Source organism: Scardinius erythrophthalmus, assembly GCF_964197995.2.
Source record: "Scardinius erythrophthalmus genome assembly, chromosome: 14".
NCBI classification, from domain to species: domain Eukaryota; kingdom Metazoa; phylum Chordata; class Actinopteri; order Cypriniformes; family Leuciscidae; genus Scardinius; species Scardinius erythrophthalmus.
The window spans coordinates 4,900,410-4,913,142 of NC_138234.1; the positions used below are offsets into that span (position 1 = coordinate 4,900,410).

General features: G+C 35.9%; 1 protein-coding gene across 1 annotated transcript; it reads right to left on the reverse strand.

Annotated features, from left to right (window-relative positions):
* Positions 1 to 334: 334 nt before the first annotated feature.
* On the reverse strand, positions 335 to 6,263 carry gpr35.1 (G protein-coupled receptor 35, tandem duplicate 1). The gene is made up of 2 exons (XM_081383701.1): positions 6,068 to 6,263; positions 335 to 1,897 (listed from the first exon to the last, which is right to left on the reverse strand). Exon 2 carries the CDS (start codon positions 1,888 to 1,890, stop codon positions 946 to 948), a length of 945 nt encoding a protein of 314 aa, XP_081239827.1. The 5' UTR covers positions 1,891 to 1,897; positions 6,068 to 6,263; the 3' UTR covers positions 335 to 945.
* Between the last annotated feature and the right edge of the window lie 6,470 nt (positions 6,264 to 12,733).

Here is a 12,733-nt window from a genome sequence, read left to right on the forward strand (position 1 = left end):
TCCGTGATGAGCCCCTGAGGGAGGATTGAAACTCCATTTTGATTCCCTCGTTCAACATTGCACATTTGATCTTGCTGTTATCCAGCTGAGCGAGACAATCTCTCGTTCGGCTCCTACGTAATTAGTTCCATTGTCTGATATCATTTCTTGAACTTGACCTCTTCTACATATGAACCTTCTCAAGGCCAAAATGCAGGAATCTGTATCCAATGAATAGGCCATTTCTAGATGGATTGCTCTGCTTGCCAAGCATATAAATAACACACCGTATCTCTTTACACAATTTAAGCTTGTACAGCTTGAACTACTCAGAATGAACTAGCCAGTCTAGCATTGATATATATATTTTTATTAATGCAAAAGCCAGGTTTAATAGTGCAATACATCGCATTTCTTTCACAAAAGATGTCTAAGATCAACTTTCACAAAAGGACTTTCACAGAACAATTAACTCTTTCCCTGCCGGCGTATTTTGTTGTATGAATATCTGAACATGCAGTATATCAAAAGAAAGAACAGACCCTGTGCTTTTATACAAGTTTCATGCATTCTTTTATTATCAATACTTGAAAAGTGGTTAGTTTCGTTAAAATGCAACATTTTGAGCAAAAAGCTGAGAAAAATCGTGTTTTTGACACCAACTTCATGAGAACGATGATCAAAACACAGATGGAGATCGAGTCCATCAACTCCTCAAAGCTTCACAGTCCTGTTGCTTGTCCATTTCATTCAGTAACATTTTGATATATATGCTGTTTAATACTGATGATATGTGAGATTACATGTGTGTCAGTAATGCTTATATCGCTTGTTTCTGTTTCTTCTTCCCCTGTGTTTTTATCAGGAGATTCAGTACTATTTCAGAAGAAGCGTAATAGCGTCGTCCTACCGTATAACACTGAAAACACAAAGAGCCCGAAAATTCCCTCAATGGCGGGGAAAGAGTTAAGTAGTAGGCATGCTATCTTGATCTGAAACCGTGTTATAATCAGTTTTACATTCTTTTTCATTTCGGTTTGGGCTGCACATATTCCATGAGGTTTTAGTGGCAAAAAAATAGCTGAAGCAGTCCAAGCCACAGTTCATACTGGAAATGGAAAGAGCGATGTGCAAGAAGTTGTGCGCGAGCTGCTTATCGGAGCAGCTGTAGTTTTCCTCGTTTTGCACGACGTATTTAACGAAGTACCCCATGTGAACGGGGAGGAAGCATATGACAAACACAATGAAATTGGCCGCGATGATAAACATGCATTGGATTTTTTCAGAACGGGTTCCGATGTCCAATTGTTTCCTCAGTGTGTAAATGATCCTAACGGAGCAGAACAGTATGATCAGGAACGGCAAGAGGAACCCAACAATGATCAACAGCAAGACGAAATGCAACGACAAGCCTGACTTGACCCTCTGAAAGCACATTTTTTTATCATCATTAGAGTCCGTCACGAAATAAACCGGGCTGATGGAGCAAATGGTGAACCAAATGAGCCCGCACACCACCAGAGCGTTCCTACAGGATAAAATAGCCCTGGACTTCATGGGATACTTGATGGCCACGTATCGCACCACACTTATCGCGGTGAGGGTGAAGATGCTCACGTACATGTTGATGTAATAAACCGACAAAACACAATTACACAGTCCCTTTAACTTATCTTCCAATGGCCTGTTGTAGTAGTGAATCTTGACGGGAAGGAAAACCAGCAGAATGCTGTCTGCGATGGCCATGTTGGTGATGTAGATGTTCATGTAGGTCCAGTCCGCTCTAGGACGCCGGCAGAACATCACTAGGATGTACATGTTTCCCAGGACCCCGAGGATGAAGGTGGGAATCGAAGTGGCCGTTTGTAGGTCCAGGACTGTGTTGGTGATATTCAGGGTGCAGTTAGACATCTTCAACCTGTGGGAAACGGATTCAAAACCAATGAGCAAAGAGCACCATCAATGTAGTCCATATGACTTATGCACTATATTCCTATATAAGTCTTCGAATTTGGAACGCACCGATATAAAAATTTTCTCTGATATCTATTACTCTTTATATTCGAAAGCCGGTAACCGATAATTCTTCATATTTGAAAGCCGATAATCAATTCTTCATATTTGAAAGCCGATAATCGATAATTCTTAATATTTGAAAGCCGATAATCGATAATTCTTCATATTTGAAAGCCGATAATCAATAATTCTTAATATTTGAAAGCCGATAATCGATAATTCTTCATATTTGAAAGCCAAAAGCCGATAATTCTTCATATTTGAAAGCCGATAACCGATAATTCTTCATATTTGAAAGCCGACACCAGGAACATGAAACTGTCCAGCTATGACTTTGTGTTTCACAGGAGTTTAAATATGAGGAAACACAAAGGCCAAATCCCCTTAATCATCCATCACAATGAGTAAAACCACAGAATACAGTTCTGATGTGCAGCAAAAGATTGTTGAGCATCACAAACTAGAAAGTGGCTGTAAGACAATAGCTAAAGAATTGAAAATCCCCATTTTGACCATCAGGGCAATAATTAAGAAGTTCCAATCAACTAAAGATGTTACGAATCTGCCAGGAAGAGGACATGTCTATACTGTCTTAATGGACGGTGAGGAAGAAAGTTTGAGTGGCCAAATACTCTCCAAGGATCACAGATGGAGAATTGCAGAGAATTGTTTTGTTTATTTTTAACAAAACATCACATACTATATATTTAACACATGAGCAGTATAAATATTTGCATATAAATGTTAATTTGCAGTCTAATACGTTGCTTATACAAAGACATTTTATTTCAACATATTTCAGTCGATTTTTACTCGTTTCAATATAGCAATATAGTTTGGTAAAAGCTAAACTAGTAGATGTGGTCATGTAAAAAATAACATGTTTACTAATGTAAGTGCAAGTGTGCGCTGTTGTTTACAGCTGTAGTAAACATCTGTGCCGTTCATTCATTCACACACAGACACGCGATTCATATTTAAACAGTCCTTTTGCAGTTTACAGACACTATTGCATATCGCAATAAGAACAAAGCACTTAAGAATAAAAACCTTACTACAGTCCTCTGAATAGCTGGATCTGTTGTTCCTTGATGTGAAACTAAATTATTCCTAAGGATTATTCCTCACAGCGAAGCAAGACGACATAAAGTGCACTGATTAAACTCGCTGTGTTTTATCCAGCTGATGTGGGATAGCGCGCACTCTCCGTGGGTGGGGTCACATTAAAACTTAATGAGCTACAAAGAGCTGAGATGAGAACTGCTGACATCTCTCTCTTTTCATACAGATTACATAAACTGAGAATATTTTTATATAAATTACTTCATTTAAAAGAAGAAGAAGAGAAGAAGAGAATTCAAGCTTCATGCCTGTGTGTCTGTAGGCTATGCCTTGACTGAGTTACAGTTCATTTTTGGACGCGTTTCAGAATGGACTTCACTGACAGAGAGAAGGCAGAACTCGCATCATGTTTATTTTTCTTTATTTGGCAAAAAGCACAACACTTTGTTTTTATTTTGAATATACACAAAAATAATAGACGTAAGATCAAAATCGACAGAGTATTTTGAGTCTCTTTTGCACTGATAAGAAAAAAAGCGAGTAGATCACATCGGCGTGATTGCCGACCCCAGGGGGTTAATATTTAAAGGCCAATAACCGATAATTCTTCATATTTGAAAGCCGATAATTATTTGTATTTGAAAGCCGATAACCGATAATTCTTCATATTTGAAAGCCGATAATCGATAATTCCTTATATTTGAAAGCCGATAACCGATAATTCCTTATATTTGAAATCCGATAACGATAATTCTTTATATTTGAGAGCCGATAACCGATAATTCTTTATATTTAAGAGCCGATAACCGATAATTCTTCATATTTGAAAGCCGACACCCGATAATTCTTAATTTTTGAAAGCCGACAACCGATAATTCTTCATATTTGAAAGCCGACAACCGATAATTCTTAATATTTGAAAGCCGACAACCGATAATTCTTCATATTTGAAAGCCGATAACCAATAATTCTTCATATTTGAAAGCTGATGACCAATAATTAGTTATATTTGAAAGCCGCTGCATAAAGTCGTCCTGAAAGTGATTCCAACGACATTATTTCTCTGTGCCGTTATCGTTAAAGCTGTGGTGTGAACTCTGCTATTCTTTAATATTGAGAAAGATTTTTAGAACTTGTGTGAGTAGAAGTAAAGCATGCGCATTTCGAAATTAATTGGACATAATTTGAAAGCTGAAACTTTGTTTCATATCAGAAGTAACAAATTTCAAAGCTTATTGAGATTAAATGGATGGGTGGCGCACTACAAAGTTTTGTTCATTCATCAACTGAAAACAGACTAAAAAATTGATTCTTGAGAATTAAGAATCGATTGGTTCTTCAAAAATGAGAATCGATTAAAATTGAGAAATATTTTTTTTTTTACCCAGCCCTAGTTCAGAGTGACATCAGATTGGGTAGATCATCAGTCAGTCAGCATCATCAGTCACGAGCTGACCATGACAATATTCATGTTTAAACAAACAATCCAATTAACCTTATAAGAAACAGCCCATTTCAACAGTCAAACACACACTCTTTGAAATAAAGCTTATGGCTCAATATTTCCATTGCATAAAAGGTTCTGTGATCAGTTCTTTTAGATCAGAGGTGCTTTTTATTTCTTTTATTTATTTTTATTAAATTTTTTTTTGCAACGAAGGACCAACAATCTAACTTGATTGAGGTCCTATATGCCGAAAGTAAAAGTGGCATTGTATGCCATTGTAGATATGATTTCATAATTTTAAAACATCAAGCAAAATTCTTGACTAATCCAGTTTTATTTTGGATTAGTGTTTTAACGTTTTAGTTACTTTTTAAACACCAACTGGTATTTTATAAAAAAAAAAAATAAAAAAAATAAAAGAATATTGTAAAAGAAAAAAGTAACATTGATTTATAATATGCAAATATGGAAAGTAGATATGTATTTCATGCAAGGGAACATTTGACTGATTAAAATATAAATGATTATTAATAAGGTAATAATAACCATCTTTAAGCACAATAATTAATTACATGGCTTTCTATATGTGCTTCTGATTGCACTGAAAAGCATATAAGAGAACTTCAGTTTTGTATTAATATTACTGTAACATTGTTGCATTCACCAGGGTTTATTTTGTGGCTAATTGCACATTATCTCTTACATAACACATAATAAACAAAAGGCAAGTTACAGCATACACAGTAGCCTGTATTCTCAAAAAGTTCTCGCATTTGCATAATAGACCTGAAGAGCAACTGCATGGGGACGAACACACAAAATTTACTTTGTTAAAAACTGACGCATAATACAAAAGCATGCTTTTTCTTAATATAACATGCATTAGTTTCGTCAATCTCGCATGCTCCGCGTTTATTGTGGCTAATAATAATAGGCTACACGATTATTATATTCCATAATGCACTTTCATTTTCACACAGATAGGGATTTTCTTTCACGCCCAAGCGGTCCTCCATCAGACAAAACAAGTTTTGTTTTCACTCTCGTTCTCTATCAGATGGCACACACTTGTGTTTAATGGCCCATACGGGTTGCATTAGAGCGATCTGAATCTTGACTCGTGGATGGAAATTAATCTTCTGTAAGTTCAGAGAAATGAAAACAGTTAAGCTAATATGCCATAATTATTCACAGTATTTTGAAGTGCCCACGGGAACACAATGTGCATAGTAATTGCCGCGATAAACAGTATTAACGAAAAAACGGCACACTTCTACTTCAATGGCAATGGTAATGGTTGAAGCCATTTTCTTATGAAACCACAAAAAATGTTTTTTAATAAATATATATATTTTCCCTCATGACGTAGCGGGAAAAATCAAAGTGCATCACTTGGCAACTTTTGCCCGCGGGCACGAGTTTGTGCATCTCTGCTTTAGATTATTAACAAGGTTCACTAAAAGTTTTTTGGGGAACCAAATTGGCTCTTCTATTACACCACTGCAAACCCCAACCCCAAAAGGAAGAAGTAATAAATCTTCAATATCAAACACAATCCCTTACCTTTCACATGAATGACCAGCAGAAATCCGTTCGTTCCTGGTGAAATCTGGAGGAAAATCTGTTGCCAGTGGTTTGGAGCACAGCAGGACTGTTATAAAGGCTCGTGTGAAGTGGTCCCTCCTTACGCTACTAAATAAATCTGCAGGAACATGCCAAATATTTTCCCAGCCCCACTGAAGAGAGAAATGTGAGACACGTACGTTCTTCGGAAATAACTATGATATCGTTTCTGCAGAATTTAACTATATCTTGTCAGACCATGAACTGTACGACACTGCGGTCAAGCCAGCCGCCAAAAAATAAATAAATATTTGTGTGCGCATATTACTATGAATACGGTAATTTCAGGAACAGCAGAGAGACAGAACGCACTTTCAGAGCGCTTGGGTTGGCCAGAACTATGCATCTATACATCTATCAAGTTAGCCAGAACTGTAGGCCTATATCCATCCATCCATCCATCCATCCATCCATCCATCCAGTTGACTAGAACTGTGAGAGACGAACAAGATGCCATGTTTCGAGAGTTTTTGTACTTTACTCTGTTATCCTTTTTATTTACTCTCACGTTGTCTTTGCAAGTTGTTTATTTTTTCTTTATAGGTCACATCTCAAGACATTTTTTATGTAGAGGTTTACAGCATAATTATTTGCAAAAAGCAGTAACAAAATATACACTCCTTCATAATACCCCTTTTTTTCTTTTTTTTTTATAGTTTTAAAATGACAGTTTCTCTTGAATTCAGTGTCCCATATATTCACGCCTCATATGAAACCATTTTACTGCAGCATTTTGGAGATGTTTCATATTTTACTATTTCAGATGCCTATAAAATTCTCATTTAAAAACCAATGGTCAGGTTTTATAGGGGACGTCCCATTCAATATACGTATCTCCAAAATGCTGAAGTAAAATGGTTTCATATGAGGTGTGGATACTGTATGGGACGTCCCCAATAAAACCTGACCATTCGTTTTTTTGATAGAAATGAGGTCTTTTATAGCCCCCTGACTAGTAAAATGTGACATATCTCCAAAACGCTGCCGTAAAATGCTTTCATGTATGTCACACTCAGGGGCCTATAAAGACCTTATTTCTAATAAGTAGAAACACATTAATGGACAGGTGTTAGAGAACGTCCCGTACTATATGCATGTCACACATTGTGTTATCGAATGCACACGAACACGATGATGAAGACAAAGGCGTCCACTCCCGGAAAGGAACTTTTTATCCCACAACTTTGACATTTTCTCACAAATGTGAGTTTATCTCACAATCCTGACTTTATTACAAGCAATTGCGACTTTATATCACACAATTCTGGGAAAAGAATACTTTTTTTTTAATTCAGTGTGGAAACAAGCTTACATAGCAGCAGCAGACAAATGAATGAGAAAATTCGACACTATGAGTCCGTGACCAAGCCTTGCCCAGCCTTACACGCTCCAACAATTTCTGAAGGGTGTCTGATGTGCTAGGTCGAGAAACTTCTCTAAGTCTTCCTCGAGGGACCGTTCTCCATGTTCAAGGCACAGGATGCGAACACAGGGAGATCCTCAAAGTCCAAACACACACACACACACACAAATTCAAAATACGCCGCTCATCTTATTTAGGTGTGGTCTTCCTTCACAGATTGTGTTGTAGAATTCACACAAACACGATGATGAGGGCAAAATGAAGATATAACCCTCATAGAGACATTTCGCATCATTTAGTATGTTTATTCGTCAATTTTCCTTGGGGATTGCTGGATGGTCTCCACAAAGTATGTGATCTCAGGTTTTACTATCCTTGTGGGGACGTTTGCTGCTCACAAGGATGAACAAACAACACACACACACACACACACACACACACACACACACACACACACACACACACACACACACACACAGATGTGTGCATAGTTTTTTAGAGCCCTTACAAGAGCTGACCATCGATTTTCAAAGTGGAAAAGTTCATATTTCTCCTGAACGTCACAGTAAGATTGCTTGAAGTGTGCATATAATGTGCACTGTAAAAAAAAAATTTGTTCACTTAACTTACATTTTTTAGTTATTTTTTTGCTTTTTTTAAGTTTTAGTGACTTAATCTACTAAGTATGTTCAACTTAAAAAGTTTAGTTGACATAGTTAAAATAGTTGAGCCAACAACTTATTTCAAGTACCCTGGACTTGTAAATATTAGTTGAAATACGATAACTTACATTTTCAAGTTATCTGTACTAAAGTGTATGTTCATTGAACTTAATTTAGCATATTTTCTCAACTTGCAATATAGCACACTCAACCAAATAAATAACTGATTTTTCCATACAAATGATTTTATTGTTCCTTGCAAATCAATAAATGTTAAGAACAAACTGTTAACATATTCAAAGGAATACAATTATATCACAATTGCATAAAGTTTAAAGATAAAAATGTATTTGAAAAATGCATAGAGAGTGTATTCATGTGGGATTTTCATGTTTGTACAAGTTTTCAGCATTGATGGCCTGACATCCATTCTCATTGCTTAATTTTTTTTAAATTTTACTTGGCTAAAACATATTAAAACCCTGTATAGCCACTCAATGCATGACGTCCCCTATAAGGACGGGTCATTTATTTTTTCTATTTATTAGATTTTTTTTTTATTTTTTTATAGGTGTATAAAGTATTCATATGAGGTAGGCTATGCATAACATTGCATGCAAGAATAGACTAAGTGAATCAGTAATGTAATAAAAGTAACAAATGCATTGAAGAGCTGTCAGTCCAGTCGGTAAAAGAAATGAAATGGCAAAAAGAGGTATTTAGAAAGATAATCTATTTTACGTGCTTTTTGCTAATAATTATGCTGCAAACACATAAATAAAACAGACACAGCGCGTATAAATAATAAGGATAAAATGGAATTACAAAACAATCTTGAAAAAGACATATTATTTTATATTATCTCGCATTTGTGGTAAACTCAAGGGTTCTGAAAGCGCGTTCTCTCTCTGCGGTTACCGTAATAATAGTAATAGGCGCACGCGCTTTTTGTTGACCGCAGTCTTACAGAACGCTTCAGGAATTCTGTTGGAGTGGAGTTGAATACGCGTGAACCGCATCATCAGTCACGAGTTCTTGTTTTACTAAAATCCCACAGATGTTCTCTTTAGTCTGTGCATCTTTTTGCAGCACAACAGTCCCAGAACCAGATTCTTAGATTAACATGCAAAGTAGTTGAACATATCAAAACTTGTACAGTCTTGGCACTGGAAGTCTCGTAAAAAAACGTTTTGGCAGCGTTTCAACATTCTGAGAACAAACAAGGCATTCTTTGCTATCAGCATGTTGTACACTGAGCAAGGCACACAAAAGAAAGACGTATATATGAGTGTGCGAAGAAATACTGCGAATGAAACACACAGCGCGACCAGTGAAGATTCTGAACTAATGACTCGTCCGAACCGATTCTTTTGAATGAATACAAAACACATCCCGTTTTTTCTATTTTATTTGTATACACCTTATTGTTGTCAATATTTGCATTTGAAGGAAAGTGCATGTATAATGTATAAACGATAAAAAAAACCACACACGTTGGTTTCCGATTCCAAAACGTAAGTTAGGACAAAGTAATTTTAGAGAATCAAACACGTGCTGCAAAACCAGATCAGCTCGATTCACTTCCCCACACATATATTAGGTATGGAACAATAAGGATATTCTCTACAAGAATAAATCACTTTTTTTGACAACCGGTTCAAAAACTACCTTCTTTTAGCTGGATAGGTTTTTAATTCACAGGGCAAGACTTTTACAACCATTTAGATTTTTTTTTTTTTACAGAAATATAAAATTCCTATAAATGCTAATGAATATGCTTTTGTTTTCAATGCAATTCCCTCTGGAGTTCCGTTGGAAGGTTCTACATTTCCATGATGAACATGTACTTATTACTCTTTGATCGGAAATGTATGCTTTTCTGTAACAACAAATAATAACTAGATGAAAAAGTTTGTAGACAAACTTTAAGTTGGCATGAAAAAGCCTTGCCAGAAAGTTTTAAGAATAAAAGCTTGAAGTTAGAAGGTTTTTAGTTTTAATTAGTTTAAGTTTTAATTTAGTAGTTAGTAGAAGTTTGAAGGTTTTCAGTTTAGAAATATTAGATAGAATGGAATCTTAAATGAATCTTGATTGATTAGAAATAGTACATAGAGCAGCAGCTGATGGAGTTTAATGAGTCTCTCCAACTGTCAACATTTGAATTTAGTTTGGAGTTAGTTAGAAAGAAAGAAAGAAAGAAAGAAAGAAAGAAAGAAAGAAAGAAAGAAAGAAAGAAAGAAAGAAAGAAAGAAAGAAAGAAAGAAAGAAAGGTAGAAAGAAAGAAAGAAAGAGAGAAAGAATGAATGAAAGAAAGAAAAAGAGAGAAAGAAAGTGAAAGGAAAGAAAGATTAGTTAGAAAGAAAGAATGATTAGTTAAAAAGATCTTAAGTCTAAGAATAAAAATAATAATAATCTTAAGTACAATATCAGTAAGTTGGCTTTCCCAAACTAACTTAATTATAAAATCAGAGCTCTCTTCCAGAAAGAGATAATGACAATTCCTTGTAATACCATAGGCTAATACTATTATTTACCGTGGGAAAAAGTATTTGTCTCATAAGCATCTGCTTTTCCAATGAAGTTAAATTAATTCACAAATAATCCCCAACCAAAGCCTTTCTTAGGAATATATAAACCAGACACTGAAGTGATTTGCTGTTTTTGTCACTCTCCTGAGGACAATATGTCATATTCACTTGTTTTACTCACACATTTGGGCCAGATTTCTTAGTTTATCCAATCTGATTTATCTTTCTGCTCTAAAGATGTTTTCTTTGGATTGTTTGACCACTCAAAAGAGAAAACAGGACTTTTTATGAGTGCTTCCTACTGGTTAAATTTCACATACATAAGCAAAAATGCACTGGCTCTAAACCTCTCTTTTCTCTATTCAAAGATGATCTAAATACATGGAAACTATCCAAAGCTCTGTTAATCCCAAAGCATTGATCTCTCTATATTCATCCTTTTTGTCCTCTTTAGGTATGAATGTATTGCAAATGTTTTTTGTTTTGTTACCATAGCAACTTACTTGCGTAGGGTGATATCAGCTAAATTGGGCCACTTTTTGGTAAATTGTTTGGGACAATAATACAATATATGCCTTTTCCATGTGTTTTTATGATTAATAATGACTGTTTTTGATAACTTTGTGTTGAAATTATGTAATAATATAAAATATAATTATTTAGGCCCTACAGTTCTTGAAACATCAGCTGTGCCAACTTTTTTTTTTGCATGAGCAGTTTCAGGTACAATGGGCCAGTCAAACTGCAAAGGGAAATAGTAATTTATCATCAATTTTAATTTTAAAACACAATTGCTTATACAGCCACACAACATTTAAACTGCATTAAACAAACATATTCAAGTGTGCAATTAAAAAAGTCCATTTTGGAACAGCTTATACCATGGTCTGAGTGAATACTCGATTCTGATTGGCTGCAGAGTGTCCATTAAAAAGTGATAGAGGACACCTAGTAAAGGAGTTCTGGTGAAACTGACTGTTTACCGTTCGAAATGAATAAATAAATGCTCTGGCTACATCAGCTGTGAGTAACCATAGCAACAGGCAGTCAAAGTATCGAGCGGACTATAAATATCTCCGGTTGCTAAATAAACCGTCAGGCGTAACCAGGGAAACCAAGTTATTGTTTGTAAAAACTTTAGATTTCGATTGTAAAACTAATTAAAATATAAACTAATGTTTTAAAAATGTCTCGCTGCGCGTCGGACGGTTCACGCCTCGCCGTCGTCCATTAATACCTGACACCTCGTCGTGCATTAACCCTTACATAGATCAGTGAACTGATGTCAGTGGTGTGTGTGTGTGTGTGTGTGAACAACACATTTAGAACGAAATGTGCAAATTACAAAAATTCACATTCAAAATTGATAACTGATATGTGTGTGCATGATGAAAACATTTTTCAAACACAGTCTTTGCAAAATTATCAAACCATCGTCATCACTGATACCATTCTCTGCCCCTAGGGACATTATTCAGAATTACCATGCACATACATGTAGCCTACTTTTCCTCTCACATACACATATGAAACCAAATTCATTCACATACTATAATGAAATGCTCACACACATACAAGTGAAATGCTTTTACAAACACAACTGAAACGCTCACACACACAAAACTGAAATGCTCTCATAAATACAAGTGAAATGCTTTTACAAACACAACTGAAACGCTCACACACACACACACACACACACACACACACACACACACACAACTAGCCTGGGAAAACCCAGACTACTTCCGGCGAATTTTAATTCTCTCTCCAGGATAGTCTGGAGAAGAGCCCATTCAAACTCATTTCTGTGCCGCCGAAATCGCGGCACCAATCAGAAACGTTTGGGGAGGGATTTACATGATGACGACAGCGCAGCGACGCTAAAGGAGATTTCATTACAAAGATGGATGCCGCCGTGGAACATCACTCGTTCGAATCATAGACAGTATATAAACGAATCAGTTATCGCGTCTGTTTTGAGCGATTTTTTCGTTCAAACCGGAGCAAAGAACAACACTCGAAGCATACGTCATCTTCTTCATCGATCTGA